The following is a 26760-nucleotide window of genomic DNA, read 5'->3' on the forward strand; positions in this document are numbered from 1 at the left end:
GTAGATTATGTAAATTACTTGTAAGTCTAATCTGGCATACTTGTATGTAGATATTTAGCAATATTAGATACTCTGGTAAAAAATCACTAAGGAGTTCTAGTGATTACTTTAAAATCTATGCAGGAGCCAACTGACATTAAGAATTACATTGATAATTCATTAATAATTCAAATCTCATTGAATGACATTTGAATTACTAGCTTTTACAAAAATCTGTAAAAACAATACACACAAGGCAGGTTTGTCTTAAAAATACTCTATATCTCCATTTACCATGTTAAAAAGAAAATATTTATGCTAGTCCTTCCATATGAAATTGTAAATTTTTGGTTGACTTTAAACAACTGTAAAAGCAAGATCAAGTAAATATGACATTCAAGTTTCGAGAGGTAAACGGTGAGGGTTTATGAGTGTTTTACAATTCTGTGGCAAAGGGTCATAATATCAAGCTGACAAAGCAGTAGAGAACAAACATGTAAGTCACATGTCTGGGTGTGTTAAATTAGGTGAAAAGCTGGAGTTGCAGTAGAGAGAGCTCAGTAACTGGTTGAGTTAGGGATTAATCATTTGGACTTTAGATAAAATAAATAATCTGGGTTTCATTAGTCCATACAATGGATAAATGTTTACAACTTCTCTTTAGGCTAGTCAATATGTTCTTTAGCAAACTAACATATTTGCATAATAACATGTTTTTATTTAATTCAGTTTCTTGTTGATATGTTGGCTTCACATGATTACAGTACTAATGCTGGACATGATCATGTAGTTTTTGCAATTTTTTCACTTCTTCATATTGTCAAAGAAGCCCAAAATTGTCTGCACCATGGGCCCCAAAACAATTTCTAGAACAGATATTTGCAACGTCTACAATCCAAAAAGACATTTTCCAAAAAAACAAAAGAAAGATATAGAGCCGCATATACCTTTAACCTGACTTTTGAAAAAAACAAAGGCATCTTAATTCTTTTTATATCTACTACAGAAAATCTGTTGCAATTATTAAATAACATTTTTTATTCCTATTTTTAGATTTAAAATGAAAACATGAAATGTTTTTTAAAAAGATGATGGCTACAGTTTCTTATACAGGATGTTACTTGCACAGTTTTCAGCCTCATAACATGAACAACAGATCTGAAGTAAGGGCCAATTGTTTTTTCACTGTTAAAATAGCAATAATTAACCAAGAACGGCCAGGTGGGATGCAGCACTGCAAAAAGGCCTAAGGAGAGCCACTGGCCAGGTTAGTGATGTTACACTTCTGTTGTCACTCATAGGGTTTTCAAGAAACAAGAAAAAATGAAAATAAATTAACATTTACATTCTTTTGATATAGTTACAACATAAATACTAATTGTTTTTGAAGCAGTTTCAGAAAGTCAACAGCAAATCCCAAAAGTAAGAATGAATCAGAAAAAAATAAAAGAAATAACATTTGATAGTTGCTGCTTCATTGCACAAACAGTAGAAAACATGTTGACCAAAACTGAGGTACGGTGACACTGCAGCAACCAGGACACTGCAGTGTGAAACGTTTTAGACAAGTCCACAGAGAGAGCACCAACAGGACAGCATGGCCAGGTGTTACTGATAAAACGAAGCACGAAAATCTCTCTCCCAGTTTTTATCTTTTTGCTCTTTTCTCTTGATCTCATTCTTCTTCTGTCCTCTTCGTCCCTTTTCTTCTTTTTCTTGCCGTTGGTTTTTTACAGCATCAGCATCACCAGCTTTGAAATGAGTCACTTTAGGTCTTTTCATTGGTCCAAATCCCAGACCTTTCTGGTCTCTTTTTAATACGGTGGATACGGGCTGCTTAGCACCATCTGCCTCTGGGCCCAGACCAGTACCTGGTTTCCAGCCGCAGCGAACCATCATCCTGTAGCTGTTGCTGGACGGGGGAAGGCAGTAGTAAGGCCTGGGTTGAGGATGGCGCAGACTGAACTGATGCAGAGTAGAGGAAAGATGTGACAAGTGGCTGTCCCCATACTCACAACGGCACACATCGCACCACTGAGGCTGGAGCAAACTGAGAACATTAAGAAAACATGTCAGAGCAGACATGCCAGAAATATCTGGCTGTTTTAACTCAGTGAATACAGCACCACAAATTTGGTTGTAAATTCTCATGAAATAACAGTGAATTCTTCTTTTAATACAATGTGCATACAATATAGAAATTTGAATGGCTTTTTAGTTTATATTCTTGTAGTTTGACAAATGTGCAACAGAGCAGGCAGTTTACGAATAGCTGTAGCTTAAAAAACAGATGTAATGTTATCACTATGGACCATTTGTTTTAAGATTTTTTTAAATATAGTTTAGTACAGTAAATTAAGTTGCATTTTCAGGCTTTAAGTATTGCTTCAAATATTTGATCTCCAAATATTTGTCTTTTGTTGATCTCCAAAAGTTCAAGGCTGCCCAGGAACATTATCATGTTACATCCACAAAGTATCAGCACAAAGCTGCACCCAGCTGCTTTGTGGAAGAACATGGACACATGGTGGTCAAGTTGTTTTTTTTCTACAAACAGCAATCAAAAAAATGTGTACACATTTGTGCCACTGTCCCATATTCCTTGTTCTACTGTACCATGAAGGTTTGAACAGTTCTCCATGACAAGTTTAATGGTTTAAGTTTAGATCCAAATATAACTTCACAATTTAAGCTAATGTAAAACATTTTACTTAAATAAAATGAATTGAAGTCTGTGGATGTAATATTATAAAGTGAAAGTGGTATGACTGCTGTTACAAGCCACTATATCTTAGGTAAAAAGTCCAAAGAAGTGTTTTAGCTTCACATATGCTTGTTTTGTATCCACATTATGTTCATAGTAACTTACACAGATACTTTGATCTGTTACTGTCTGTGTCCAGTAAAAGAGTTTATTTTAGAAAGCTTTATTTGAAAAAACTAAATTTCTTTTCATAAGCAACATCACCTTTTCATAAAACCCATTCAGATGAATGCATTTTCCGTTTTTACATGGGTATCTTAGTTTTTGTACGCTGTAACTTATTTGTGCCAATGGTGTGAGTTCTTCAGTCGTAATTACAAGTTCTAACCTGCAATGAGGATGCGTCTCTCTCTGTGGACTTTTTCCAAAACTTAATAACTCTTCCAGGACGTCATCATGGCCAGCTGTGAGGAAAGGGGGCAAGTAAAAATATTCAGAAAAAATATACAAACCAAAATATTATGAAACCTGACTGGTTAGCACAGACAAATGAATATACCTTCTGATGCCAGATCTTGGGCATCCTTGCCTCTTGTATCAACCACTCCGACCCAGGCTGCACCGTGCATCAGCAGCAGTCTCACTGCAGCTTTCTGTCCTGACCAGCTGGCACACATCACAGCTGTCCACAAATAGGAGTCCTGCAGGACACAACCCAAACTGATAAATAACATTAAATCAAGCTGAAAAGAAACAACGCTTCTTGGTGTTGCTACCTGAAAATTAATGTCCACTCCTTTTGAGATCAGCTCCTTAAGTCCTGGAATGTCCCCCTGATGAGCGCAGCGCAGCAGCCTGAGCCCCTGCAGCTCCTGGGCTCTCTCTGATCTCTCAGGCTGTCTTCTTTGGTTGTCTTCTCTTTCACGTCTTGCCTCCATTTGGACAACAGATTCGGGTCGAACCTGCACTCGTCCAGCCCCGACTCTTCTCCTCACTCTTCTATCAGAGCCCCTGTCACGATTGTTCCTGTGGGTTGCTCTCACTGACTGGTCCTTCTGGGTTTTGTCATCTTTAATTAAGTCTTCATAGAACCTCCTTACTTCTTCTCCGCTTATTTTGGAACTTTTTTTGGTGGACGTTTGTTCTGTTCCGAAACTAAAAGCATCATGGTCGATGGCAGGAATAAATCCTAAAGCAGCCATTCCACGCGTCAAACTTCCGATTTTCCCGGTTAAAAGTTCACTGTTGCTTCAACAGTTACCTTAATTAAGCAATGCCAATTGCCAGTTAACAGCATAGCAATTTGCAGTCCGTGCTGCAAATTGCAACAACAAATTGAAGGCTAAACGGAATCCTAAACTATCTTCAGCCACAAGCACAACATAAACTAGTCGCCAGCCGTGGTAAAGGCGTTAACTTTAAATTAAGAGATACGGTAAGTGATTAGATAATAATCCTTCACATTACCAGGACAACTTATACACATACATTAGACAGAAACTCGACATCATAAGCAAAGAGAGCAGGAAATGTTTGTGATCTTTGAAGCTAACGTTGTTTTTTTCCGGGAGCACTAAACGTTCCGAGAACTAATTTGAGTGCTGCCACCTACTGGTTTGGGTGTTAATATTTCTACTGAACTGTGATTCTTTTTCCTGGTTGAAATTCAACTTGAAATAAATGAGAAATCTCGTACGTCCAATCTCAGGCAGTTTGTATTTAATAAGGTAAAAACATAAAAACTTATGTTTTAACTTTGTAGTATTTGATCACTCAAAGATTTATAAAGGAATGTTTGAACTAAGCACTCAAAATGAAGAGAAATAAGACATCTCCTTCAGCTTGTGTAGCTAACCATCCTGGTCTCCAAGTACAATAGTGTATAAAGCCTTTTTTTTCTATGTTTACCAGAACATGGTTCTGGCTCTGGGATGATCTTAATTCTCCACTGCACTTAATACATGATTGTTTTTGAACGGAAGATCAAGAAGTCCTGTTGGCTTTTTGGACCTATTGAATCTCCATTACAGCTGATATGCTTCAGATTTACACTGTAAATAGTTGGTAACATTTTCTTTGAGCATTACTAAAGGCCACCAAATATCACCAGATCTACTTGCAGCAAATCTTGAGAACCAGTGGTCAAATTTTTTAAAATTCATTTTGCCATGGCTTTACTAAGCTGTTTCTCATTAAATCGGCATCTAAACAGTGAGATTTCACAAACGATGGCTTCATCACATTATGATGACAAAAATACAATGCAAGTGTACAGAAGGCTCCCCTTTATTGTGTGATGGTATACATTAAACATGTTACTATTATTAGGAAAACTGCAAAATATGACTAATCATCTTAAAATTACTTGTTTAGAATCAACAATGACATTTCTCCTCACTGAATTCACACGAGGTGGCACTGAGCCAAACGGAACACACTTTTACTCTCGCTTTTCATTTTAAATTGATTTTATTTATTCATAATTAACCTTATTTTTCAAAGCACAAAGACTTTTTACCTGGTGTCAGAAGTGGGTAAGTTCCCAAATCTTTCTCAAGAAAAAGTAGCAACATGTCAACATTAGTTAAAAGTAAAAAGATGCCATCAAAAAAAATTACTGAAGCAAGAGTAAAACAGTATTTCATAAAAGTGACATAAGTGGTGGTCAAAACACTTACAGTAATGGCATAATTTTACCATATAATAATGATGTCATAAGACAGAAAAATACTAAGTTATGGGTAAATACTGGTATTTAATACATTAAATAAAAAAATCAACACAATAATAAAATACATTTCAGCAGAAAAAGTGCATTTCAAAGTCAATTTTTCCATTATAAAATTTATTTATTTATTAATCCTACAGGGAAATTAAATAATTTAATTTAGATTACTTTGGTACCATTGAGACCCTTCCATTATTTTAACAGATTAAGAACACACCGGGGCAGGAAACGGAAGTCGGGACAGGAGATTGATAGAATTGTTTTTTTTACTTTTTTTTTTTAACTTGAAACATCAGATTAAGCCAACTTTTGTTTTTATTAAAGTTTCATTAGAATTTTTAGTTATCTCTTAAACTATATAAAAATATATAGTTCTTTTCTTTTCGAAGAACAAGTTGGACATGTGTTCGAGAACCAAACCACCTGTTGCCATCCATGGCCTATCTAGGACAATATTTTGGTTTTGGAACTTAGAAGGCCACGATAATATGTTTTACAGAATCTTCTAGATATATAAATGGCACAAAAGGCACAGTATAAAGTTGGTGTACAAAAAGAGATCTCTATAATAAACTATTGGTCTGTGTACGGTGGATTTTGGTTAAAACATGTTTTTCATTACTCGAGTAGCGATAGTTCAAGATAATATTACTAAAAAATGATCCAGTTTCATCAAGCCAAAAATACTTATCTGTTACAAAACATGACCTCAACACAGGATGATATTTGTGTGAATTAAGAGTTTTATTTTTATGACATCTTAAAACAGTAATAAAATACTTGTTGAAATAGCAACACCACAAGCAAATTTAAAATGTAAAAGGAAGCAAAATTAACATAAAATGTTGGAAAGAAACAAAATCAACAATGAGAAAAATAAATGCATTTTTTCTCTATTTGATCATCTGCCCAGTTTCTCCAGTTCCTTCCAGATTGTTCAATGTAGTGTTTTATTACAGTCACTTGATAACATATGCATATTAAACAAATAACTTTTATTTGTATATATAAAAGTTATTTGTTTATAACTTTTATATATATACACACACACACATATATATGTGTTCTGGGTGTAGTTGTAGCTCCATCAGTTATGTTTATATGTCATGTTTTCCAAGTCCAAGTTAAGTATAAAGATTCCAATGCTTGAAATAAAACATTTTCTCATTGCATCTATGGAATCTCACAATAAGTTTGAATTCTTGTACTGAACAATTTGTCCTTAGGCTTTAATTAGCACAAGAGGATATAATATTTACCAACAGTTATCTGTTAGGATTTTTGCATCTTAAATGTTTCATTACAAAATGTTTTTAAAATAAGTTGAGATAAACTAGTTAGTCAGTGACTAGTTTCTTGCTTCAAAAAGCAGAGCACCTTTCAATTATCAAGCTCTACATCAGTCAGTTCTTGTGTTTAGGATTACTTGTGGACACATACTACGTTTATTGAAGACATGCTTCCAATACAATATGGATTCTTGCACGTTCTCAGATAATATGACAGTGAATCCAACTACAGTCTTAAAAGTATACCTACAAGCATGCAAAACTACTAATGTAATTTTCACAGGAAACATCCTGCAGTTTGATTAGATAATAGGGTGATACTTGCTGATGTGTCTGTTTCTGTCCCCAGTTTGAGTAAAGGTTTGCCCACAGTGAGGGCAAGAAAAGGGTCTCTCTCCTGTGTGCGTTCTCATGTGAACGTTCAGTTTGTCTTTGCTAATAAAGCGTTTGCTGCAGCAGGTGCATGCATACGGTTTATCTCCGGTGTGGTAGCGCTGGTGCATCTTCAACTCTGTCAGGCGGCCGTACGTCCTGCCACATTCCGGACACTCATAGCTAGGACGTTCATCCATGTGCTGCCTGCTGTGGAGACGCAAGCCGCTGGAGGAGCTGAAGCTCTTGCTGCACTGCAGGCACTTGAAGGGTTTCTCCCCGGTGTGAATGAAGACGTGCAGCTTGAGACTGGCAGCCGAAGGGAAGCCGTTGCCGCAGATGGAGCATAGGTGGGGCCTCTCACCGGTATGGATACTTATGTGCCGCTCCAGTTTGTTCTTGTTGAGGAAGGTTTTGCCACAAAAGGGACAGGTCTGTGGCTGCTCTCCCTCATGAGAGATCATGTGCTCAGTCAGTTCCACCAAAGTTGAGTAAGCAAGGTCACAGCGTGTGCATGAATAAGGTCTCTCTTTCTTAAACTTCCTGTGTTTGAGGCAGTGCTGCTCCAACTCCTCCTCCTGCTCGAAGGTCTCAATGCAGCAACTGCACTGGTACGGCCTTTCCAGAGTGTGCGTCCGAAGGTGATATTTAAAAGCTGTAAGCTTTAGAAAGACGTCATTGCAGTGTGGACATCTGGATTCTCGTCTGTCGTGGACCTGTACGTGTCTCTTATAATGAGACAGCTTCATGAAGTGTTTCTGACACAATGAACAGTAATACTGATCATGCTGGTGACTCTCCTCGTGTTTCTTCAGTGCATACTCCACTTTGAACTTCTTCCCACAAGTACTACAAGGAAAAGACTTCCGATGAACCTGCATGTGGGTCTCGAGTTCCTCCGCACTGCCGAACCTCTCGTTGCATTTGGGACACGTCCCACTGTTTTCCTTCACATGATCTTCCAGGTGTTTGTTGAGGTCTTCAGGGAAGTAAAAGATTTGCTTGCAGTCAGGGCATGTATAAAAGTCAGACTTTGCAGCTTTACGATGAGACATGATGTGCCTCTTCAAATGATACGAGCGGCCAAATTCTTTGCCGCAATCACCACAGATGAGGCTTCGAGGACTGGGCTCAACCGCTTTGTGTAGTTTAAGATGCTTTTCCAGTGCACCCTTCTCTTTGAACTGCTTATTACATGCCAGGCAAAAAAGATCAATGTGAGCATGAGTCCTTTTGTGTATTTTTAGTTCTAACCAGGTGGTGAAACTCTTCCCGCAGTGAGGGCAGATGTACTGCCCTAGACCATGCTGAATTCTCACATGACGTGTCATGTGATAGGACTGGCTGAACGTTTTGTTGCAAACAGGGCAACTGAAAGGTTTTTCCTTTGTGTGGGTCCTCATGTGTCTAGCAAGTTTGTTTGGGCCTTTGAAGCGCCTCCCAACACAAATGGGACAAGAATTGTCTCTAGTTTTCTTTAGTACGACTTTTTCAGAGTTAGCTTCTGAGTTGACACCTTTAGTAAGGCAATGGCTCTCATCAGCTTCTGCAGAAACATCGGATAATTCTTCAGTTTTCACTTCAATGCATTGACGTTGTTGACTGCTTTCTCCCTCTGTTTGGGAAGACAGGTCTTTCTTGTGTGACTTCACATGATTACGAAGATCTTCATTGTTCAAGAAGATTTCGTTACAGTCAGGGCAGTAAAGGATTTGTGGCTTGTGCGTCTTCTTGTGTTTAAATAACTCTGTGAGGCTTTCCAGGCTTATTCCGCAGGTGGGGCAAATATATGGGCCCGCAGCATGCTGGTTCCTCATGTGTCTAGTCATGTGGTAAGACTGACTGAATGTGAGATCGCAGAGAAGACATTTGAATGGTTTCTCACCAGTGTGTGTCCTCATGTGTCTGTTGAGCTTGTCCGCTGTTTTGAAATACTTGTTGATGCAGATGGAACAGCAAAGGCTTTTTCCCTTAGTTGAAGGAGGGAAGAAGTCTTCATCTTTACTGTCATCATTGTCTTCGGCGCAGCAACTTGACTGGTTGCTTTTTTCATCTTCCATCATCTGAGGTGATGAGATGATAGCATTATCTAGTTCATCACAAGTCTGGGATCTACCTTCACTACCACTATAACACATCATATCATTAATGTGAGAGTTCTGATTTTTGATGTCATCAGATTTTCTTTGGGCTTCAGTCACAAGTAGATCTGACGTAACCTTTTTCTCCCCAAGCCGGGGTCTTCCTCGTTTGCGCTTTTGTTGATGCTCGGTCTCAAGATGTTTTAATGTAACCTTTTTCTCTCCAAGTCGAGGCCTTCCTCTTTTGAGCTTTTGTTGAGGTTCTGCCACAGGTGCCTTAAATTTAACCTTTTCTTCCCCGATCCGAGGTCTTCCTCTTTTGCGCTTAATTTGAACAGGAGTCTCTAAATCCTCTCCAATATCCACACTCACTTCATCAATATCCAACTGCTGAGAACCACTTGAAGAAGGTTCTACCTCTTTAGCAATAGTCAGAGCCTTGGCCAAGGTTAGACGGTCTTTCCTCAGCAGAAGCTTCTCTCTGAGCTGCAGATTGTTTGTTTTCTCAATCAGCTGATCTAGTAGAAGTTTGTTCTTGTACCTTCCATACTGACAAAGCCTCAGCAGATTTTTTAGGGCTGTAACAAACTCATCTGCAGTCTCTCCAGGCATCTGAACCCTTTGGTGGAACTTAAGGCGGTGTGCCTGAGTGGCATTATCAGAGCCAAAATGAGCAGTGAGCTCTGAAATAGCAACCGCATACGTAGCCTGATTCCTGATCAGAGTTGAATAGACGTTCTGTCCCTCTTGGCCCAGGAAACTTCGTAAAAGCACCAGTTTACTGGAGTCCTCCATATCTTTTTCACCAAATGCTTTTTCACTGAATGCTTGAGCGTAGTGTTCAAAAGCTTTAAGCCATTTTGGCCAGGGCATGGTGAGTTCTCCTGGGGCTAGAGAGAAAGGTGGCGGTGGGGGCAGGATTAAGAACAAAGGTTCTGGCCGTGGCTCTGAAGAAACTTCTTCCTTCACATCCGCCAAAGCTAACGCTGCAGTAATGTCACACATTATGGGTTTAGCATGAAGGAGCTGATTGAAGCTACTATCTTAACTTTGATGAATGAAGATGTCACCTTCCTTAGTCTTGTCTTCAAACTTCTGCTGTTTCACAGTTCTTAGACAAGTCTTCTGAACTGTAAAATAAACAAACATAATATAATTAGGCTGTGTGTTTTTCTAACATTAAATAGATCAGATTCAATATTGAACTAACTTTAATACGCTAAAGCTCAACAAAATGACATACACTTAAACTCAAGGGGAAGGGTAAACCACATCAGTCTATCAAAGAAACATACAGGACAAATAAGAATGTACACATGTGCACATACGCTAACAAACAATAGTGAATTCTAAAATTCTAGTATGCCTAATGCACGACTTATGTCTGTGTTTGAGAGAGAACCAATGTATGGAGCAGCAGAGATGGAGAGTTTTAAGATTTGAACAGGTATTTTGACCTTAATGAAATCAGTAGATGCAGCCCTTAAAAAGGCCCTGAAATCAAAATTAATTCATAACAAAAAAATGTTTTTGTTTCTTTAAGAAACAAAGAAGTAAATGCACTGCAAAAGGCAAAAGCTAACTTTCTTTTATTAATATTATTAGAAAGGCCAGATGTGTTTCTAAAATTTTGTGGGAGCAACATAAGAAACCAACAGGCATACATTTTAAATTCTCAAACGTTTAAAACTTAAAGTGTTAGGAAAACTGGTATAGGACCCTGGTGAAATGGCAGAGGCATTGAACAGTTATTTTCTGCATTCAGTATCTCATAGTTTCACTCTTGTTCTGTTTGATCCTATACCTATTAAAAATGATCTACCCATTTTTTCCCTAAAAGAAATCTAAAGTGCTAAAAATAATAGATTTGCTTCAGTTAAAGATGTATATGATATGACCTCTCAGATGCCCAAAGCTCAGAGCTTTGAGCAATAAAAAGTACCCATTATTTGTAAGTTGATCAATTCTTCAATTTCAAGTGGTACCTTTCCCATTGCATAAAAATCGTTAATTATTACACCCATCTTTAAATCTGGTAAAACCACAGATATTCAAAATTACAGACCCATATCGGTCCTACGCACAATTTCAAAAGTAGCTGAAAAATGGATATCTTAATAATAGCCCATTTTCCTTACATATGATGTTTTTTGGCTTTCATCCCAAACATTCTTAACGTTAGAGAAAATTAGAACATCTTCAGATAAAGGTATTTATTTATTGTTGGGGCTGTGTTTTAAGATTTAAGGAAAGCATTTGACACAGTAAATCATGAAGTCCTTATTTCTGCATTATCAAAATTTAGCTTTTCTCTGACCACAATTAAATTGATTTGTTCTTATCTGACAGACTGAACATAATACATTTAAGTATTATATTAGAACTGCATACTTACTTAAAGGGACCCACATAGGTCAATACGTGGCCCACTGCTATGCAGCTTAATCTTTAATGAACTCCCATCAGCTTGTGACAATGTAGATATCCAATTATATGCCAGTGTTACTGTCATCTATGTACATGGTAAGAATACAAACACATTGCTTGAAGACTTACTGATGCTACAGTACAAATATCCACTTGGCTTCAGCAGACCCATCTCCAATTAAATGTTTCTAAAACAGTTGCATGTATTTTACTGAAAGAACTCAAATGACACCTGACCCAGACATGCAGAGAGAAGATCACATTGGTCAAACAATTTAAATATTTTGGGATTGTGTTTGATACTAATTTAAAATTAAAATCTTATGTTAAGAGAATAACAAAAACAGTTAAGTTTAATTTGGCATATTTTAGGTATATGTGCAACATACTGTTTAACTTGGCAACAAAAATATTCATGAATGCTATGATTTTGCCTCACTTGACTTACTGTTTAACAAGCTGGGAGCAGGTTAACACATTTACTCTACAGACTATTGAGGTTACTTTATAAACAGACATTTAAAATCTTACATTAAAAAGCCTGTAGGATACCATCATTGCAATATTTTAACGAAACATAATTTGTTGAGTTGGGAAAATATGACCATATTTTCACATCTCTGTCTGGTCTTTTTTTTGGATGGTCTTGCACCTCCTTCATTTGAAGAGCTTGCTTGTCTGTGAGGACCATTAGAGCGACTTTGCTATACTTCTTAGACCGAGTACATTTGGTCAGAACTCATTTAGAGTGAGAGCTTTTCACAACTAGAATTAAATACCAAACAGTCTTTAAAATATTTGCTATTAAAGAATGGCTCTTGAGTAAACAAATGTGGAAACACTGATCATGTGACTCATTTTTACTTTATTTATTTGTTTTAATGTATTGTTGAACTTTTGTGCTTTATGGCTTTTTAATTATGCAACTTGATATAGTCTTTTAGATAAAAATGCTTTTTAATTTATCATTATTATTCTCCTGTTTAGGAAGAAGCTTGTTAAGTTGTCTGTATTACACTGTAATATTTGTATTTATTGTAGCTTGAGGGAGTAGAGATGAAAACTAGTCTTTTTGGCTAACTGTGGCATATGTTATGTACATTGTCCCTTTTGAAATAAAATAACAACATCGCATGCCGAAGAGATTATGAGGTCATTTGAATCAGGTAAAGTAAATACAATTAAAACATGAAGGACAGGGTGCCATAAAAACCAGAGTTAAGAAACACTTGGATTAAACAAGGACCTACGAAAATGTCTTTCTGTCCTTTAAAAAAAAAGACAACATTCGCTTCGATTAGAATTTATGACAATTGATTAGCGATTAACAGTTGTTACATATTGTTTTGACTAATGTCAATAATGACATTAATTTTAAAACTAACTTCATCTATTGCCACCTTTAAAAGCCACATCTGTCTAAACCTCTTTCAGATGGACCACAAAACGATGGTTCCTCCAGGTTTAAGTCGTATCCTACAATTCTTGCGAGTGGATCTGTTCCATGTTGTAAACAGTTGTAAAATGAATGAGGCAAGGACACCCACCCTACACCTCCTGCATCCCTTTTCCCCTTTACAAACACCACAAAGGTTTATAAATCTATCTCCTACAGGACCGACAGCACATAACAAAGCTGCAAATATATAATGAAAATATGAGCAGGACAAAACGTTGACGAGACGGAGCACAGGAAAACTCACCACACCACAAAGAGGGGGTAAAGGGGTGCCACAACTCACGACGTGTTCAGACCTCCACACACACTTGCATCGCTTCAGCTCCGAGCGGCTGCCGTTAGTTCGTAGCTCTAACTGCGCTGCAGATTTTAATCAGTCAATAGTAATACTGCGGTGTTAGGTCGATAAGCGAAGCTAGAAAGCAGCTAAATTAGAGGCAAACGTAAAAACAAGCCCGTTATACTCCCAATACTGTTTCCGGAGACCAAGCAAGCTCTCAGAACAGCTTCCTCTCAAACCTACAGCGACGCCTCGTGTCAAGGAGTACATTATACAGTACTGAAAAAGGTTAGTAAAAAACCTTCAGATAAATTCAGGTTTTGTGACAATGGCGTCAGTGCATTATTATTTATATGATAGACATGTAGTAATAATAATAATAATAATAATAATAATAATAATAATAATAATAATAATAATAATAATAATAATAATAATAATAATAATAATAATAAAACTTAAACATAATGCTCAAAACACCATGGCTTGTATAGAAAAATATCCAGGTTTGTGTGTGTGGTTTTAGAAGCTCTCTTTTGAAGATAGTAAGAAATAAAAGCATACATTTTTGTTTTTCTTTCTTTCTGTCTGCACCCACTCACTGAGCTGTCGGCTAGTTGTAGTACTTAGTCCCTCCCATTTCAAACTCTTGAGAAGAGCTAAACATAATTGAGATATTTGCTACAAAAACGTTTGACAAAAAAAGTTGAAGTCTATCAAAGCAATGCAGCCAGTTTCTAGAAAATTCCTGACCCCCTGGACCACCCCGGGCTTTCTGCACATGGCTTAAGCATCTACAGATCTTTTCAAAAGCTGTCACTAATTGCTGACGACACTTTATTGAAAAAATGCAAAATTTCTGAACTGAATCCAAATTGAATAAAAAATAGTCACTAAATAACACAAAGCAGAAAAATTAGAAAAATAAAATCTCATTTAAAAATGGAAAAAGCTTTTACCAATTTAACAAGTTAGAATGTGTGACATCTGTCAGAATAATGTCGGCTCTAAGTGCTCTCCCTTTGTTTGCACTTATTCTCAGGGGTTTAATCAGTGTCAATAGGTTGTCATGCTAATCAGTAATTTAAATGTCAGGTGTTTTCCTGTCTATGTTTAGGGGCAAAGTTGCTGGAATTAATTTGTGAGGGATTAACTCAGCCTGAGCAGATTAGATCCTTGTTACCCACTTCATGTTTGATCAGTGGACGCGCTTCTCCTCCTGTTCAAAATAGCCTCATCAAGTCAGTCCAGCTCAGACACAGCAGAAAACCATGTACATTGTTTCCATAATCAGTTTTATTGGATAGTAGGATTTCTTATTATCTGCCACTTTGCAGCATTTGGAAGGAAAAATGCAGGCATATTTAAGTATTATGCATTTATCTGGAATATACCAAAAGAGATTGCAAATGTTTGAAAAAATTAAGATTTGGCTTCAGTTGCACAGAAAAAATATCTCATTTACAAATACAATCTAACAATTACATCTACTTGTTGGCATCAACACCATACTGCCATGAGTTGAAGGATTCTGTTTTCATCTTGTGGTTTTATTCTGTTCTACCCACAGCCTAATTTGCTCTTTGGTATTAGTGTGTGTGTATGCGTGTGTGTGTGTGTGCATGGTTATTTCTCTGTGTTGCACTCCTTAGGACTTAGATATTTAGTCATGTTCAGTTTAGTTATGGCCTATACCTGATCCCTGTTTATTATATCATCTCTTCACCTCCATCCCTCAGACGATGCTCCATCATAGCTCTTCCATATTTATTTAATCAGTCTCACTTACTCCCATTGCAGCAGATGTCTTCCTCCCAACCCAGAACCCATTGATATCATTGATATCCAGTTTTCCATTCCTGTTTCCTTTCATTAAAGGACCGCCATGACCTGGAAGCTGTTCCAACACCATGGCCGTCATCCACAGTCCAGCAAGTTCTACATTGGGTTTACTGAGGCATACTGTTTTGCTGGTACACTGCACAAAGTGAATGGAACTCTACTTCACCTCAGTACAGCTAGATTATGGGAACTTTGACATAATTTGGTGTCTAACAGGATAATAATCCCAAACACACACCCCAAACTGGTTTGAAGAGCAACACTTGTCACCTCTATCGAGGCTTCAAAGCAGCAACTCTTCATCTCCACCACTTATTGATGTTTCTTGTTCCAAATGGGTGGAAGATGCCTGCAGTCAAACTTCTAGTTTGTCCAGTTGGCGTCAGAGACATTGCAACAGAGCCATCTAAAATCTGAGTAGTCTCTTAGATTAAGGTGTTCATGTCGTAGTGTTACTCTTAGGTTTAAGTAATTTCTCCTCCTGTTGTCTAGGGACAGACATCAGCAGGAAAACACAGAGGGTCCTGGCAAAAAGCTCTGCTGATCAGTCTCTGCCTACAAACACTGCATGCTGTATTTTCACTCGGTTAGCTCAGATTACTTTCACTTTCCGGATACATTTAAAATGAAAAAAGTAAAAGTGACCAGTAGAACCTTTAGAGTGATGATGATAGTTCTGGAGTCTTCCTCTGTATCAGCCCTCTGCTTAGGGAAATAATTTTTTGAGTGCTGAAAAAAAGAGAAAAATCCAACAAAGTATTTTTTTTTCTTGGTTGGAAGGTTTGATTTAAAATCCTTCAGGCTAAAACAATCCCTTGCCAGATGTGGGAGACACATATAAAGTGTTGAGAGCTCCTTAAAGTTCAAGAAGACTACACTTAATTTAAATGCAAAGAGAAAAAAAGTTCTTAATGTCAGAGGTTTCAATAATTAAGTTCCACATTTCGCTCACTCAGGAATAGCTAATCAATGCCAGTAAATCTGGAAACTTCATTTCATTTAGCTGCTGTGAAAGTAATGAATGCAGGGTAGCATTTTCACTGGTTTATATTTACTATTAATTATAGATGAAAAGTTCCATGTTATAGACTGTCAAACAATAACTTAAGCATTTTTCATTTTTGTACTTCAATTTTAAGTTTAGATGCATGTTTTTGTTATTATTGTGTAATTAAAGTAGTGATTACATTTTTAACTCTGAGACTAAAACGTGAAACTGAGCATGGTGATAAATGCAACTTTTTTCAGTGTAATTAGCTCTTGCCTCATAGTTTAATAATTCAGTTACCTGCTCAACATTTCTTTCTGATATACCTTTCCTCTTTTACTCCTTTAACTTGGAGTAAAACTGAAGTTTTACTTTGATATCTTGGGCCACATCTGTAATTCTGTCTGGGTAATAATGTGCACTTCCTTTTTACACACTCACTAACACGCTGTTATACAATGACCATTTATTCACACTATATGGGGCTGAAAATAAGCATGTCAGAATGAGAAACACTGCTGCTTGGCCAGAGTACCTTTAAATCAATCAGAAGCAAAAAATTACAGAGGAATTTTGCTTACATGTGGAGAAACATATCAGAGAGCATCAGTCACCTGAATGTTAAAGCAAGGTTCAGCCTGTAGGAGCTCTACCATTCAAATCTGAACAATGCTCCTTTGAAGAATCTGTAAACTTGCTCCCTTCTCTGTTCATTCTTCTGGATCTTTTAAAAATGTGAAATCAGACCTGTTTCCCTCCTTCAGCCAACACACTTCCTGTTGTGTTCTTTTGCTGCTTGAATCAAACTAAATAAACATCTGAACTACATAAAACACAGAAGTAAAAAGGGCTTAAATGTACAAAATCCATCTAAAAACACAAACACACACACTATGGCACACGTTGCTGTGCAGCAAACTTCACAGATATTAGCGCAGGCTTAGTTTCACACGTTAGCTTGTAGGCACGCGTGTTGCACTCAAGACCTGGACAAACAAAATGACATCTGGGCAAAAAGAAAATGAAATGTTTGGGGCTTCAGCACAGTGCAAGCATTATGGCTTAGGAAGCTGCGATAAAAGAAGGACAGGCAGTACACAGTAAAATAAAAAAAGAAAAACTAAACCAAAAAAATAAAACAAACAAATTTTTCAGATATCTTGTAAAAGTATTAATGTCTTTAACTTCTTAACATTTAAAACCACAAACTCCAGAGGTATGAGGTTAGGGGTTGTACAAACATAGAGTACTACAAAAAAAGGGTAAATGATTTAAAAAATTTGAACAAAAATAATTTAATTATGGTGTGCTGTTTTTTATTAACCCTCTTCACTCTGACACCCATAAATACAATCCAGTGTCAAATACTTAGTAAATGTAGTCCACCTGGAAGTAATTTCTTGTCAGTATAAATGCATGAAGACGAAAGAACCCAGCTGATACGCCATGGAGAAGCTGTGAAGGAGTTTAAAGCAGGGTTGGGTTATAAAACCATCCCAATTTTTTAAAAACTCACAGAGCTCTGTTCAGTTCACCAACTAAAAATAGAACTGGCTTAGAGGCCAAAGCAAACCTGTGGATGATGTTACTCTAGTCAGAGGATCCCACAATTTACATATTATGTAAAAATTATATTTACAATTTACATATTATGTAAATTGTAAATATATTTTTTATACAAACCCAATTCCAGTGATGTTGGGATGTAATTGTGTAAAACAATGTCTCAACTTCATTGGGACATGTTGCAGACATCAAATCCAAATAAGGGAATATATGGGGGATCTGTTTGAACATTATTGTGTCATTGTAGTGAATTCAACTGAATGTAGGTTGAAACTTCCTTGGAGTTGGGTTTATAAGACAACTAAAACTGCACATCAACCTGAATGCATCCACAGGACAGAGGCAGCATTATTCTTTGGGGATGCTTCTCCAGCAGAAACAGGATAGCAAAGAAAGGGTTATGGTTAGCCTTCCAACTGCACCTCCCTTAGCAAACATCAAGAGCAACAACAAATGGTTTAGATCATGTCTTATCATGAATGGCTCAGTCAAAGTCCAGATGTAAATTTAATCCAAGACTTGAAAAGGATGTTCACAGCTGCTCTCCATCCTGTCTGAGCAGCAGCTGTTTTGCAAATAAATATTGGCAAACATTTAATCTGTAGATTGGCAAGTTGTGCAGCTGTGGCTGCAACAAAAGTTCTAATGCAAGGAGACTGAATACAAATGTGTAGCACACTTTTTTTTCTGTGGGAAGTTTGCAAACTATGCTTTTTCTTTCAACTTTCCAAGTATATACCACTTTGTAATATTCTATCATATAAAATCCTAATAATACAAGCTGAATTTTGAGGTTGCAATGTGACAAAATGTGAACATATTTCAAAATACTCTCTTCCAATTCAAACATCTCTCTCCCAAACTGCTCAACACTGACATTTCAGGTAAGTGCTGAAAAACATCTGCTCATGTTCAAAAAGCTGTGATTATCAAACATTTTTCTCCTTTCTTCTCTTGTCTGCTGTGATATCTGAATGCTGGCAGCGCTGCGTTTCTGTGCATGGACCAGTCTGTGAAAAGAAAAAGCTGCTCACTTGTGTGCAGTTTTTTTTCCCCCACAGCCTTTAAGTTCCCGTCTCTCAGCAGGAGATGCTGAAATAGCGCATCAGAGAGTGTGTTAAGTGGGGACTTGTGCACTTAAGTGTAGGTACAGAAAACAGACAAGAAGTTTTGTGCAGAAGTTCGAGCTTCCTCCAGCTCCAGGGGGGGGTCTTAGCAAGACATTAATGGGCTCAACACATAAATGCAGTCATTATTGTTCTCTGTGGAGAGTCTCTGGAGTAGACAGAAGTACCTGGTTAAATAAGCTGGTGAGAATTTGTGGAAAATGAGGACAGTAACGGTGCATTTAAGCACACTAAGAAAAAGAGCACACACTGAACACAGGGTCTTCATGAGCACAGACGAAGGCGAGTAAGGAGTGTGAGATTAATTCTTTGGGGTGTGACGGCTCCTTTGTTCCCAGTTCCTTCAGCCCAAACACATGGCAGCACCCCCTTCCTTCCATATGAGTGTGTGTGTTTGTGCATCTTTGTGCAAATGCTGTCTCTAGAGTCAAACGAAGGAAGAAAACCCAGTCACAGGAGTGCGTGACCCCGGCGGGTTGGCGCTGGGGTTGACGTGTGTGTGCGCGGGCTGCCCTGTGGGTGTGTAAGCTCCCACTGTGCTGTGCTGCGTCACCACCGTCTGATAGTAGGGCTCCGTGTCAGCGGTGGCACACTCCTCATAGGCAAAAGGACTCCCTGTCCCTTTGAGCCCTTTGGGCTGCCGCTTCCAGGAGTTGTAGTAGGTGGGGTCACTCATGTAGTGGTTGACAAAGGAGTGCTTTGGCTGTTCATCCTCGTAGTCGCTGTCCGTTAGCTGCACACAAACAACAGGATGCTTTTCAACTTACCAGTTATTACAGGAACAAGAGTAAGACAGGAAAACTAAATTACTGGCACAGAAAAAAAAATTCTATTCTGTTATATTTTCTTGCTATTTTAAAACATATTCGAATCTTTATAAAAAGCAGGCTTCCAAATAAGTTGAGAGGATCATTGGCTCAAGGATATAGTGAAGAATAAAATCCCTCTCAACACGTCTGAGCTGCTGCCCTCTGGAGGGCGCTAGAGGCTAATAAAAACAAAGACAAACTGACTCAAAACTTTTGTCCAAATAATGGATACAAGCTGCCGTTAAAATCTAAAAAAGAAGAAGAAACTTTTGTCCCCTTAAAGTCATAAACATGTTGATCTCAATCATCTCACTCTGCCTCTTGAAACAGACGTTCAACATAAAGCATGAAGTCTCTCTTTAACTACTTTCTATTACGTTACCACAACAAACTTCATTGAATTATACAAAGATTCTGTAGGACAAACCAACAAAAAGTTGTGCTTAATTTTGAAGTGAATATAAAGAATTAAAAGTGGGATCTCTCTTTAATCTAATATCTGGAGATAACATCCAGGACAACTAACTGACTTTAAAATGTGTAAAAAAAAAAAAAAAAAAAGTTACATAAGTTACATATATAGCTAGTGGCAAGTCACAACATGTCACCTCAATTCAATCATACATATATTCTAATTGACCCTAGTCACCAAGCATTGCAGTCAACTTCAGCCTATAATTCAAACTGGTGAAGTCTTCTATCATATCTTTACATCCACAGCTCAGGTGAATTATCGTTTACAGAATGATTGTTCATTCTGCAATTCTGACCTTCATGCAGGAAGGATAGAATAAAGTCAGGATTGAAAGAAAGAGCAGAAGTCATGATTGAGGTTTGGCACAAGGAGTGTTGGTCACTAGCGCTGCAAAAATTCTTTGGAGAAAAAAAAAGTTGGTTTCAAATAATGCAATTTTCTAAATTTGCATGAATCTTAATCAAGTAAAATATTTGATCCAAAGCATTGCAAATTAGTTAGGCTGGCTCTTTTAAATTACATTGGGTCCCACAATAGTAAATGAGTTGAATAAACCTTAATAAATTAAATTGAGCCAACACATTTGGTTTAAATTGGAATAACCATAATAAATTAAGTTGAGCCAACACATTTGATTTAGAATCAACTATAGAATAACCATAACAACATAAGTTGAGCCAACACAACTGATTTACATTGGAATAACCTTAATAAATTAAGTTGACCTAACACATTTGCTTTAAATATGAGCAACAGAATTACATGGTAAAGTAATCTGGTGTAAATCCTTTCCATAATTTTTTTATGTTCATCCATCCATCCATTTTCTATACACCCTTCGTCCCTAATGGGGTTGGGAAGGTTGCTGGTGCCTATCCCCAGCTAACGTTCCGGGCGAGAGGCGGGGTTCACTCCAGACAGGTCGCCAGTCTGTCGCAGGGCAACACAGAAAACATACAGGACAAACAACCATTCAACACACACTCACACCTAGGGAGAATTTAGAGAGCACAATTAACCTGACAGTCATGTTTTTGGACTGTGGGAGGAAGCCAGAGAACATGACTCTGGCTTCATGCACAAGGAGAACATGCAAACTCCATGCAGAAAGACCCCAGGCCGGGAATCGAACCCAGGACCTTCTTGCTGCAAGGCAACAGCTCTACCAACTGCGCCACTGTACAGCCCATGTTCATCCAAAGAGTTATTTTTTTTCAGTGTTGTAAAGTGTGAGGCCTGTTTAATATGATACATATCTGAAAAAGATGCAATATAATAGACACTATTCTTTTCTATAAAACCAAAGTTACAGCACAGCGTTGTAATACCACAACAAATATCTGAAAAAGCCTTCTTAGAGCGTCTATATCCACTGAGATTAAACTGGCTTTTTTCAGCTTCCTCTGTTGGACTAAAAGCTTTGTATGAGTCAGAGCCTATTAGCAGAGCTTTATGTTGTTTTGCCGACTAACCCTTTGAGGACTATAATAGGTTAGATCAGTCATGAATCTATGTTTCTCTTTTTAGCTTTTGTGACAGGAGACATGTTACACAAAGTTAAGACTGAAAATACCTGTCACTTTCTTTTGACTGTACACCTCAGACAGATTTTCTTCTTCCAAACGTAACATGCTTCTGAATTGTAAGGATCAAATCGATCACAATTGTTTGGTGACATGTTACTTTGGTTCCAGAATTTTTAGTAAATTTTTGTGTTGGTCACTTTGAAAGTATGAATACAAAATTCCAAGTGAATTTATGGCAGATACATTAACAGTTTTGAATGTAAACCAGAAAAAAAAAAAAAAAAAAAGGAAGAAAGGATGGAAAGAAAGTAGAAAAATAGATGGACAAATGGTTTGACAAATTCAGGATAAAGGGATGGATAGATAAATGAATTTAGAGGACAGAATTTGGAATAAAGTTGGGAAAAACAAATATTTTCCCAAACTGAAAAAATAAATGCCCTGCTTTTCCAGTCTTGTTAGAATATTTTATATCAAATTATGGATTCAGCTTCATGAACTCAGTTCAGAACCGAAACTTATTGAGGCACAATCTGAAGGATTAATCTTTCTCATTCTGCAGCTATTAGTTTGCTCCTTTTTTAACAACAGTAGAAACATAAACTCTGAGGAATTAGCCCACACAATCTGTAGATAAAACTAGTGATCACACATGGAGGTGGAATTCTACACTGACCAACTGATTTTCACAAGTCAGACATACTGGTGTAAAATTGACATATTGAGATGAAGTTACACCAAACAGAAACAGGAGGAACTTAAACTGAGGCAAACATTGGGAAGCCACATCCATAAAGACTGACTAGAAAACACAGATACCTCTGATTCAGAGACCTCAGTGGGTTTCTCTGTGAGTGTGGTGCTTTCAGTGAGCACGGCTCCATTATAGTTGTTACAGATATCTTCATCAGAATAGTGGAGCCCACCTGGACTGGGCCTGGGTGGAGATCTGGACACAAATTTGGATGATGAAACTGTTTATTTTATTCCAAAGAGGATTAGTGCTGTGTAATCCTCTGGGAGAGCTAACCTGGTCCCATTCTTTTTGAGGAAGGAGTTCTTGGTGTTGAGTGTTCTGCTGTTTAGCTCCAAAGAAGTAAAACCACCGTTGTCGAGGGTTACCGACTCATCCCCTGGAGTAATGTGCTTTCCTGCGGAAATAGAAAAAAAGAGAAGGACGTTTGATGAAGCTGGTCCAGTAGATTACTGTTTCTATACAGCAGGACATCCTGGTTTTTTTTTTTTATTCTACCTCCACTACTCAGCAATTTTTTTTAACATATGTGTTGAAACTGTCACCATGTCCTGACAGTATAGTATGAGACAGAAAATCAGTGAGAAAAAAATCGAGCTCCTCTGCCTCCTTCCAGTGCTCCCACTGCTAACCAGAAACAACCAATCAGAGGCAGGAGGAGGGGCTTAACACAGTCAGTCACAGTCTCATGTAGCGCTTCTTATTCCCCTTGCTCTATATGCTGCAGCTAGAAGGGAATGTCATGAATGAATTAGCAGCATTGACTGACAGCACTAAGGCCTTCCTGTAGCAACAGCAGCTCAGAAAGGAGCAGGTGGAGATCAATCATTCTCACAAAAATAAACTGAATTATAAAAAAGGCTGAATAAATCCCCCAGTCATGATTTCTTATCACATAATGTAATAATCTGTTTGACAAATTTTATTAAAAAATTATCAAAACTAAACAACCTACAGTTATTGCTGTATTGCTTTTACATCTAAAATAAATATTTCTCAATTAGTCTATTGTTACAACTAAACATAGATCTTTTTGTCTTTCAGCTAACCAATTGCAACAATTATAATAATTTACTCTCATCTGCTATTATGTCGGAAAGTCAATTAATCAATCAAAAATTTCAGCATAAAGAAATAATTCACACACTGAAAAAAAATAACTCTTTGGATGAACACAAAAAATCATGGAAAGAATTTCCACCTGATTGCTTTATTTCAGCACCATGTAATTCTGATACTACTATTTAAAGCAAATGTGTTGGCTCAACTTAATTTATTATGGTTATTCCAATTTAAAGAAAATGTGTTGGCTCAATTTAGTTTATTAAGGTTGATTGAACTCATTTACTATAGTTGGACCCAATGTAATTTAAAAGAGCCAAGCCAACTAATTTACAATGCTTTGGACCAAATAATTTACTTGACTAAGATTAATGCAAATTTAGCTGAAACCAACTTTTTTTATTTCCATTTTTTTCTCCAAAGAGTTTTTCCGGGCTCGTATTTTTTTTGAGACAGTAGGCAGACAGGATAAGGACATGGAGCAAAGGTAGCCGGAACCAGCGACGTCCACATTGAAGACTAAGGCCTCCAAACGTGTGGTATGCTAACCGCCTGCGCCACCACAGCACGCCTGAGAAACCAACTAATGTTACAGTGATACCTTCACACTACTTATTAAGTTGATCCAACTCATGAAAATTAAGTTAGCTCAACAAACATCCTTCATGCTGAAAGATAGCTATTTCATAATGTGGAAATTCTTTCCATGATTAAATTACATTAATTCAAAGACATTATTTTAAAGTCAAAGACTTTTGTTACAGTTTTTAAATGCACTGTATCAGTCACTGTATCAGTGCATGTAAGAACTGCACTATAACAGTGCAGTTCTTAAATGCCAATAGTGCCCTGCAGAGAAAAACAAATAGGATATCTATAGTTTAATGTGTAACTAAAACCACTTTGAAGTTTTCCCAGGCGCAAAACAGTTATGTTCAAAATTCAAGTTAAGTAATTTTGTGCATCTGTTAGTTCAATTATCAAGCTTTTTATGTTGATTAGATGTTAATCAATAATCCATGCCTTTTTACTTATTTGTCACAGGAGCTGTGACAAATAAGATTAGAGGAGGAGGAAAAGTCACCTTTTCATTGTTTCAGAGGAGGATAGAACATTAACAAAATCTCCAAAGCTCAGTATTGGAGAAATGCAGCAAATGGAGTTGGGTTCAACTGATCTCCATCATTTATTTGGCTTTGGTTCAATTCAAAATACCTTATTAATCTAAAAGGAAAATTAAATAATAAAAGTGCAAAGTGATGTAGCTAGTGTTGCAACTACAAAAAAGCTGAGTAGATTTCTATACTAAAATAAAACCATTTGAGAATAATAAATTAAAGTGAGGAAAAGAAATATCCAATCAGAGACTTGGGAGTGGGCTCTGTCCCGATTCATCAGAGTGAAGGAACAAGATTACACCTCTCAGCTCAACAAGCGGCTGGAGGCAGTTTTACAAACAAACGTGGATAGGTGCCCCCAAAGTGTCTCAGCTTTTCAGTGTCATAAAAACAGACTATTCTGAATCTCTATGTTTAGGTAAAGATAAACGATGCTATTTAAGCTGAAAATGTTTTGTCTGAAGAATAAAAACAAATGGGGAAGCATCATCTACACAATTGTGGCACCTGAAAGACTTAAGGGTTGAATAAAAGAAGCACAGACCTGTACCACAGGCCTTATACTTGGTGCTGTGTCCATGTAAGAGCAGAGTAAAGACCAGGACCAGGATGAGTATGAGGCCCACCAGAGCCATCACCAGCAGGAACCACCACTCTTCATAAAAAGGACGCTCCGACAGCGCTGCACTCAGAGAGATGGATTAGGACATTAAACACATAGTGCTACCAAAGTGAATTTAACAATATGCATGCTGCAATATTTGCTAGTCTATTTTGAATACAGTCACAAATGTCAAATTAAAATTTCAAAGTTACACACATTTACAGAGCCTCGGTGTTTATTCTTAACTCTTTGGTGCAAAAAAGTGATTGAAAATCGATTTATTCACTGCATGTTTATGTCTGTTTGTGTAAGGTTGAGAAGGAACTGCGCATGAAAACATCCCTTTAAAGCAAGGGTGCTCAGGTCCAGTCCTCGACAGCTATCACCCTGCAGCTTTCAGATGCTTCACTGCTCCAACAAACCCGAATCAAATGAATGGCTCATTAGCAGGCCTGTTCAGAGCCGATCTCGGTCTGTTGGAGTAAGAATGCTTCAAAACAACAGAAGATCCTTTGGAATTTGTAAAAAAACAAACAAACAAAAAAAACACATTGCTGTATTTTTTCCCCAAATTAATCGAACAGATCATTATGGCAATATAGTTACATTAAAGATCCAAGTGACTCCAGACCACTTTTAATAGCCCAACATCAGGGCTTTTGTTGCTCCAGCATAAATAGGTATTTTCTATTTACTCTAAATGTCCTTTTCTGACATTAAAATTTGCTTAATGGTCTGAAACACATTAGTAGGACAAAAAAGAAGAAAACAAAAAAGAAAATGTCAGGGGGAACATTTTTTAAAAGGGCAGTACTGTGTATTTTCCAGGCATAGCGCCATTTCATGGAACAATCAAGGATCTATGCCACCTTCACTTGTTATAAAAATGCTATGCATATCAAATATACTTAAAGGAAATTCAACTTCAAAATTTAACGCCTTGAAATTGGGCCTTTGTCTTTTTTAACAACTCCTGCTCTTTCTGAAACTCAGGAATTCATCACAGCATGGCTCCTCTATTAACCGTCTAACAAAGTTTTTGCCAAATGAAATCAGACTTTGCAGATGCTCAGTTCCATCAGGTGTTTACTAATTGCTGCTATGTAATCTGAAGGAGGAAGTTGCAGGGAGGTCTGCTCTTTGAGGAGGTACTATTCCATTCAACCATTCAACTGCGTACACAGTTGAATGGTTGCCGTGGGAGATTGAAGGATTTCTTAAACATAGATGAAAGAAGGGAACACTGCCGGTATGTTTTTAATGAAGGAATAACATTATAACCTGATGTAAAGCTCAAAAAAGTCACTGATTTTATATAACATTGCCCCTTTAAGAGCACAGTAGTGTTTTTTAATTTTACACTCATTCAGCATATTGTGCATTTACAGTACAAAAAGTAAAATGTCGCAGCAAATCTTTTGAAAATAAAGGATTTGCTCTAAGTGTCTGTTCCTCTGATCTGTTCAATAGAAGTGCAAACAAAATGTTTAAAAGTAACTGATAAGTATATGAGTTTCGATTTCTGTTTGACCTGTTACACAGGCTGTAGATGAAGCAGTTCCGCCTTTAG

General features: G+C 37.3%; 3 protein-coding genes across 5 annotated transcripts in view; all 3 read right to left on the reverse strand.

Moving 5' to 3' along the window:
- Positions 1-573: 573 nt before the first annotated feature.
- Positions 574-4288, reverse strand: gpank1 (G patch domain and ankyrin repeats 1). Its single transcript, XM_044113147.1, has 4 exons — positions 3460-4288; positions 3243-3384; positions 3072-3147; positions 574-2029 (listed from the first exon to the last, which is right to left on the reverse strand). The coding sequence occupies exons 1-4, from the start codon at positions 3883-3885 to the stop codon at positions 1588-1590; spliced, it is 1086 nt and encodes a 361-aa protein (XP_043969082.1). The 5' UTR covers positions 3886-4288; the 3' UTR covers positions 574-1587.
- A 659-nt stretch (positions 4289-4947) lies between these two features.
- LOC122829009 (zinc finger protein 585A-like) lies at positions 4948-13575 on the reverse strand. Of its 2 annotated transcripts, XM_044113149.1 has the most exons (3): positions 13284-13575; positions 10224-10283; positions 4948-10139 (listed from the first exon to the last, which is right to left on the reverse strand). In XM_044113149.1, the coding sequence occupies exon 3, from the start codon at positions 10024-10026 to the stop codon at positions 7003-7005; it is 3024 nt and encodes a 1007-aa protein (XP_043969084.1). In that variant the 5' UTR covers positions 10027-10139; positions 10224-10283; positions 13284-13575; the 3' UTR covers positions 4948-7002. The 2 variants fall into 2 exon arrangements, with proteins under 2 accessions (XP_043969084.1, XP_043969083.1); XM_044113148.1 differs by having other exon boundaries at positions 4948-10283.
- A 2418-nt stretch (positions 13576-15993) lies between these two features.
- The window catches only part of LOC122829010 (protein sidekick-1-like), a 403194-nt gene continuing 392427 nt past the window's right edge, over positions 15994-26760 (reverse strand). For both annotated transcript variants that reach the window (XM_044113150.1, XM_044113152.1), the window contains 4 exons: positions 25131-25268; positions 22683-22803; positions 22472-22601; positions 15994-19575 (listed from right to left, as the gene is read on the reverse strand). In XM_044113150.1, the coding sequence (XP_043969085.1) occupies positions 19270-19575; positions 22472-22601; positions 22683-22803; positions 25131-25268 (695 nt within the window). In that variant the 3' untranslated portion in view covers positions 15994-19269. The remainder of the gene's footprint in view (positions 19576-22471; positions 22602-22682; positions 22804-25130; positions 25269-26760) is intronic.

Source organism: Gambusia affinis, linkage group LG04, assembly GCF_019740435.1.
Source record: "Gambusia affinis linkage group LG04, SWU_Gaff_1.0, whole genome shotgun sequence".
Taxonomy (NCBI): domain Eukaryota; kingdom Metazoa; phylum Chordata; class Actinopteri; order Cyprinodontiformes; family Poeciliidae; genus Gambusia; species Gambusia affinis.

Excerpts from the sequence above, each read along its gene's own strand:
- gpank1 (XM_044113147.1), bottom strand. The coding sequence starts at position 3,885 with ATGGCTGCTTTAGGATTTATTCCTGCCATCGACCATGATGCTTTTAGT. Across the intron at positions 3,385-3,459 it reads GAGTGGACATTAATTTTCAG|GACTCCTATTTGTGGACAGC; the intron begins GTAGCAACACCA and ends TGTGTCCTGCAG. Across the intron at positions 3,148-3,242 it reads CCAAGATCTGGCATCAGAAG|CTGGCCATGATGACGTCCTG; the intron begins GTATATTCATTT and ends CTTTCCTCACAG.
- LOC122829009 (XM_044113148.1), bottom strand. The coding sequence starts at position 10,158 with ATGTGTGACATTACTGCAGCGTTAGCTTTGGCGGATGTGAAGGAAGAA.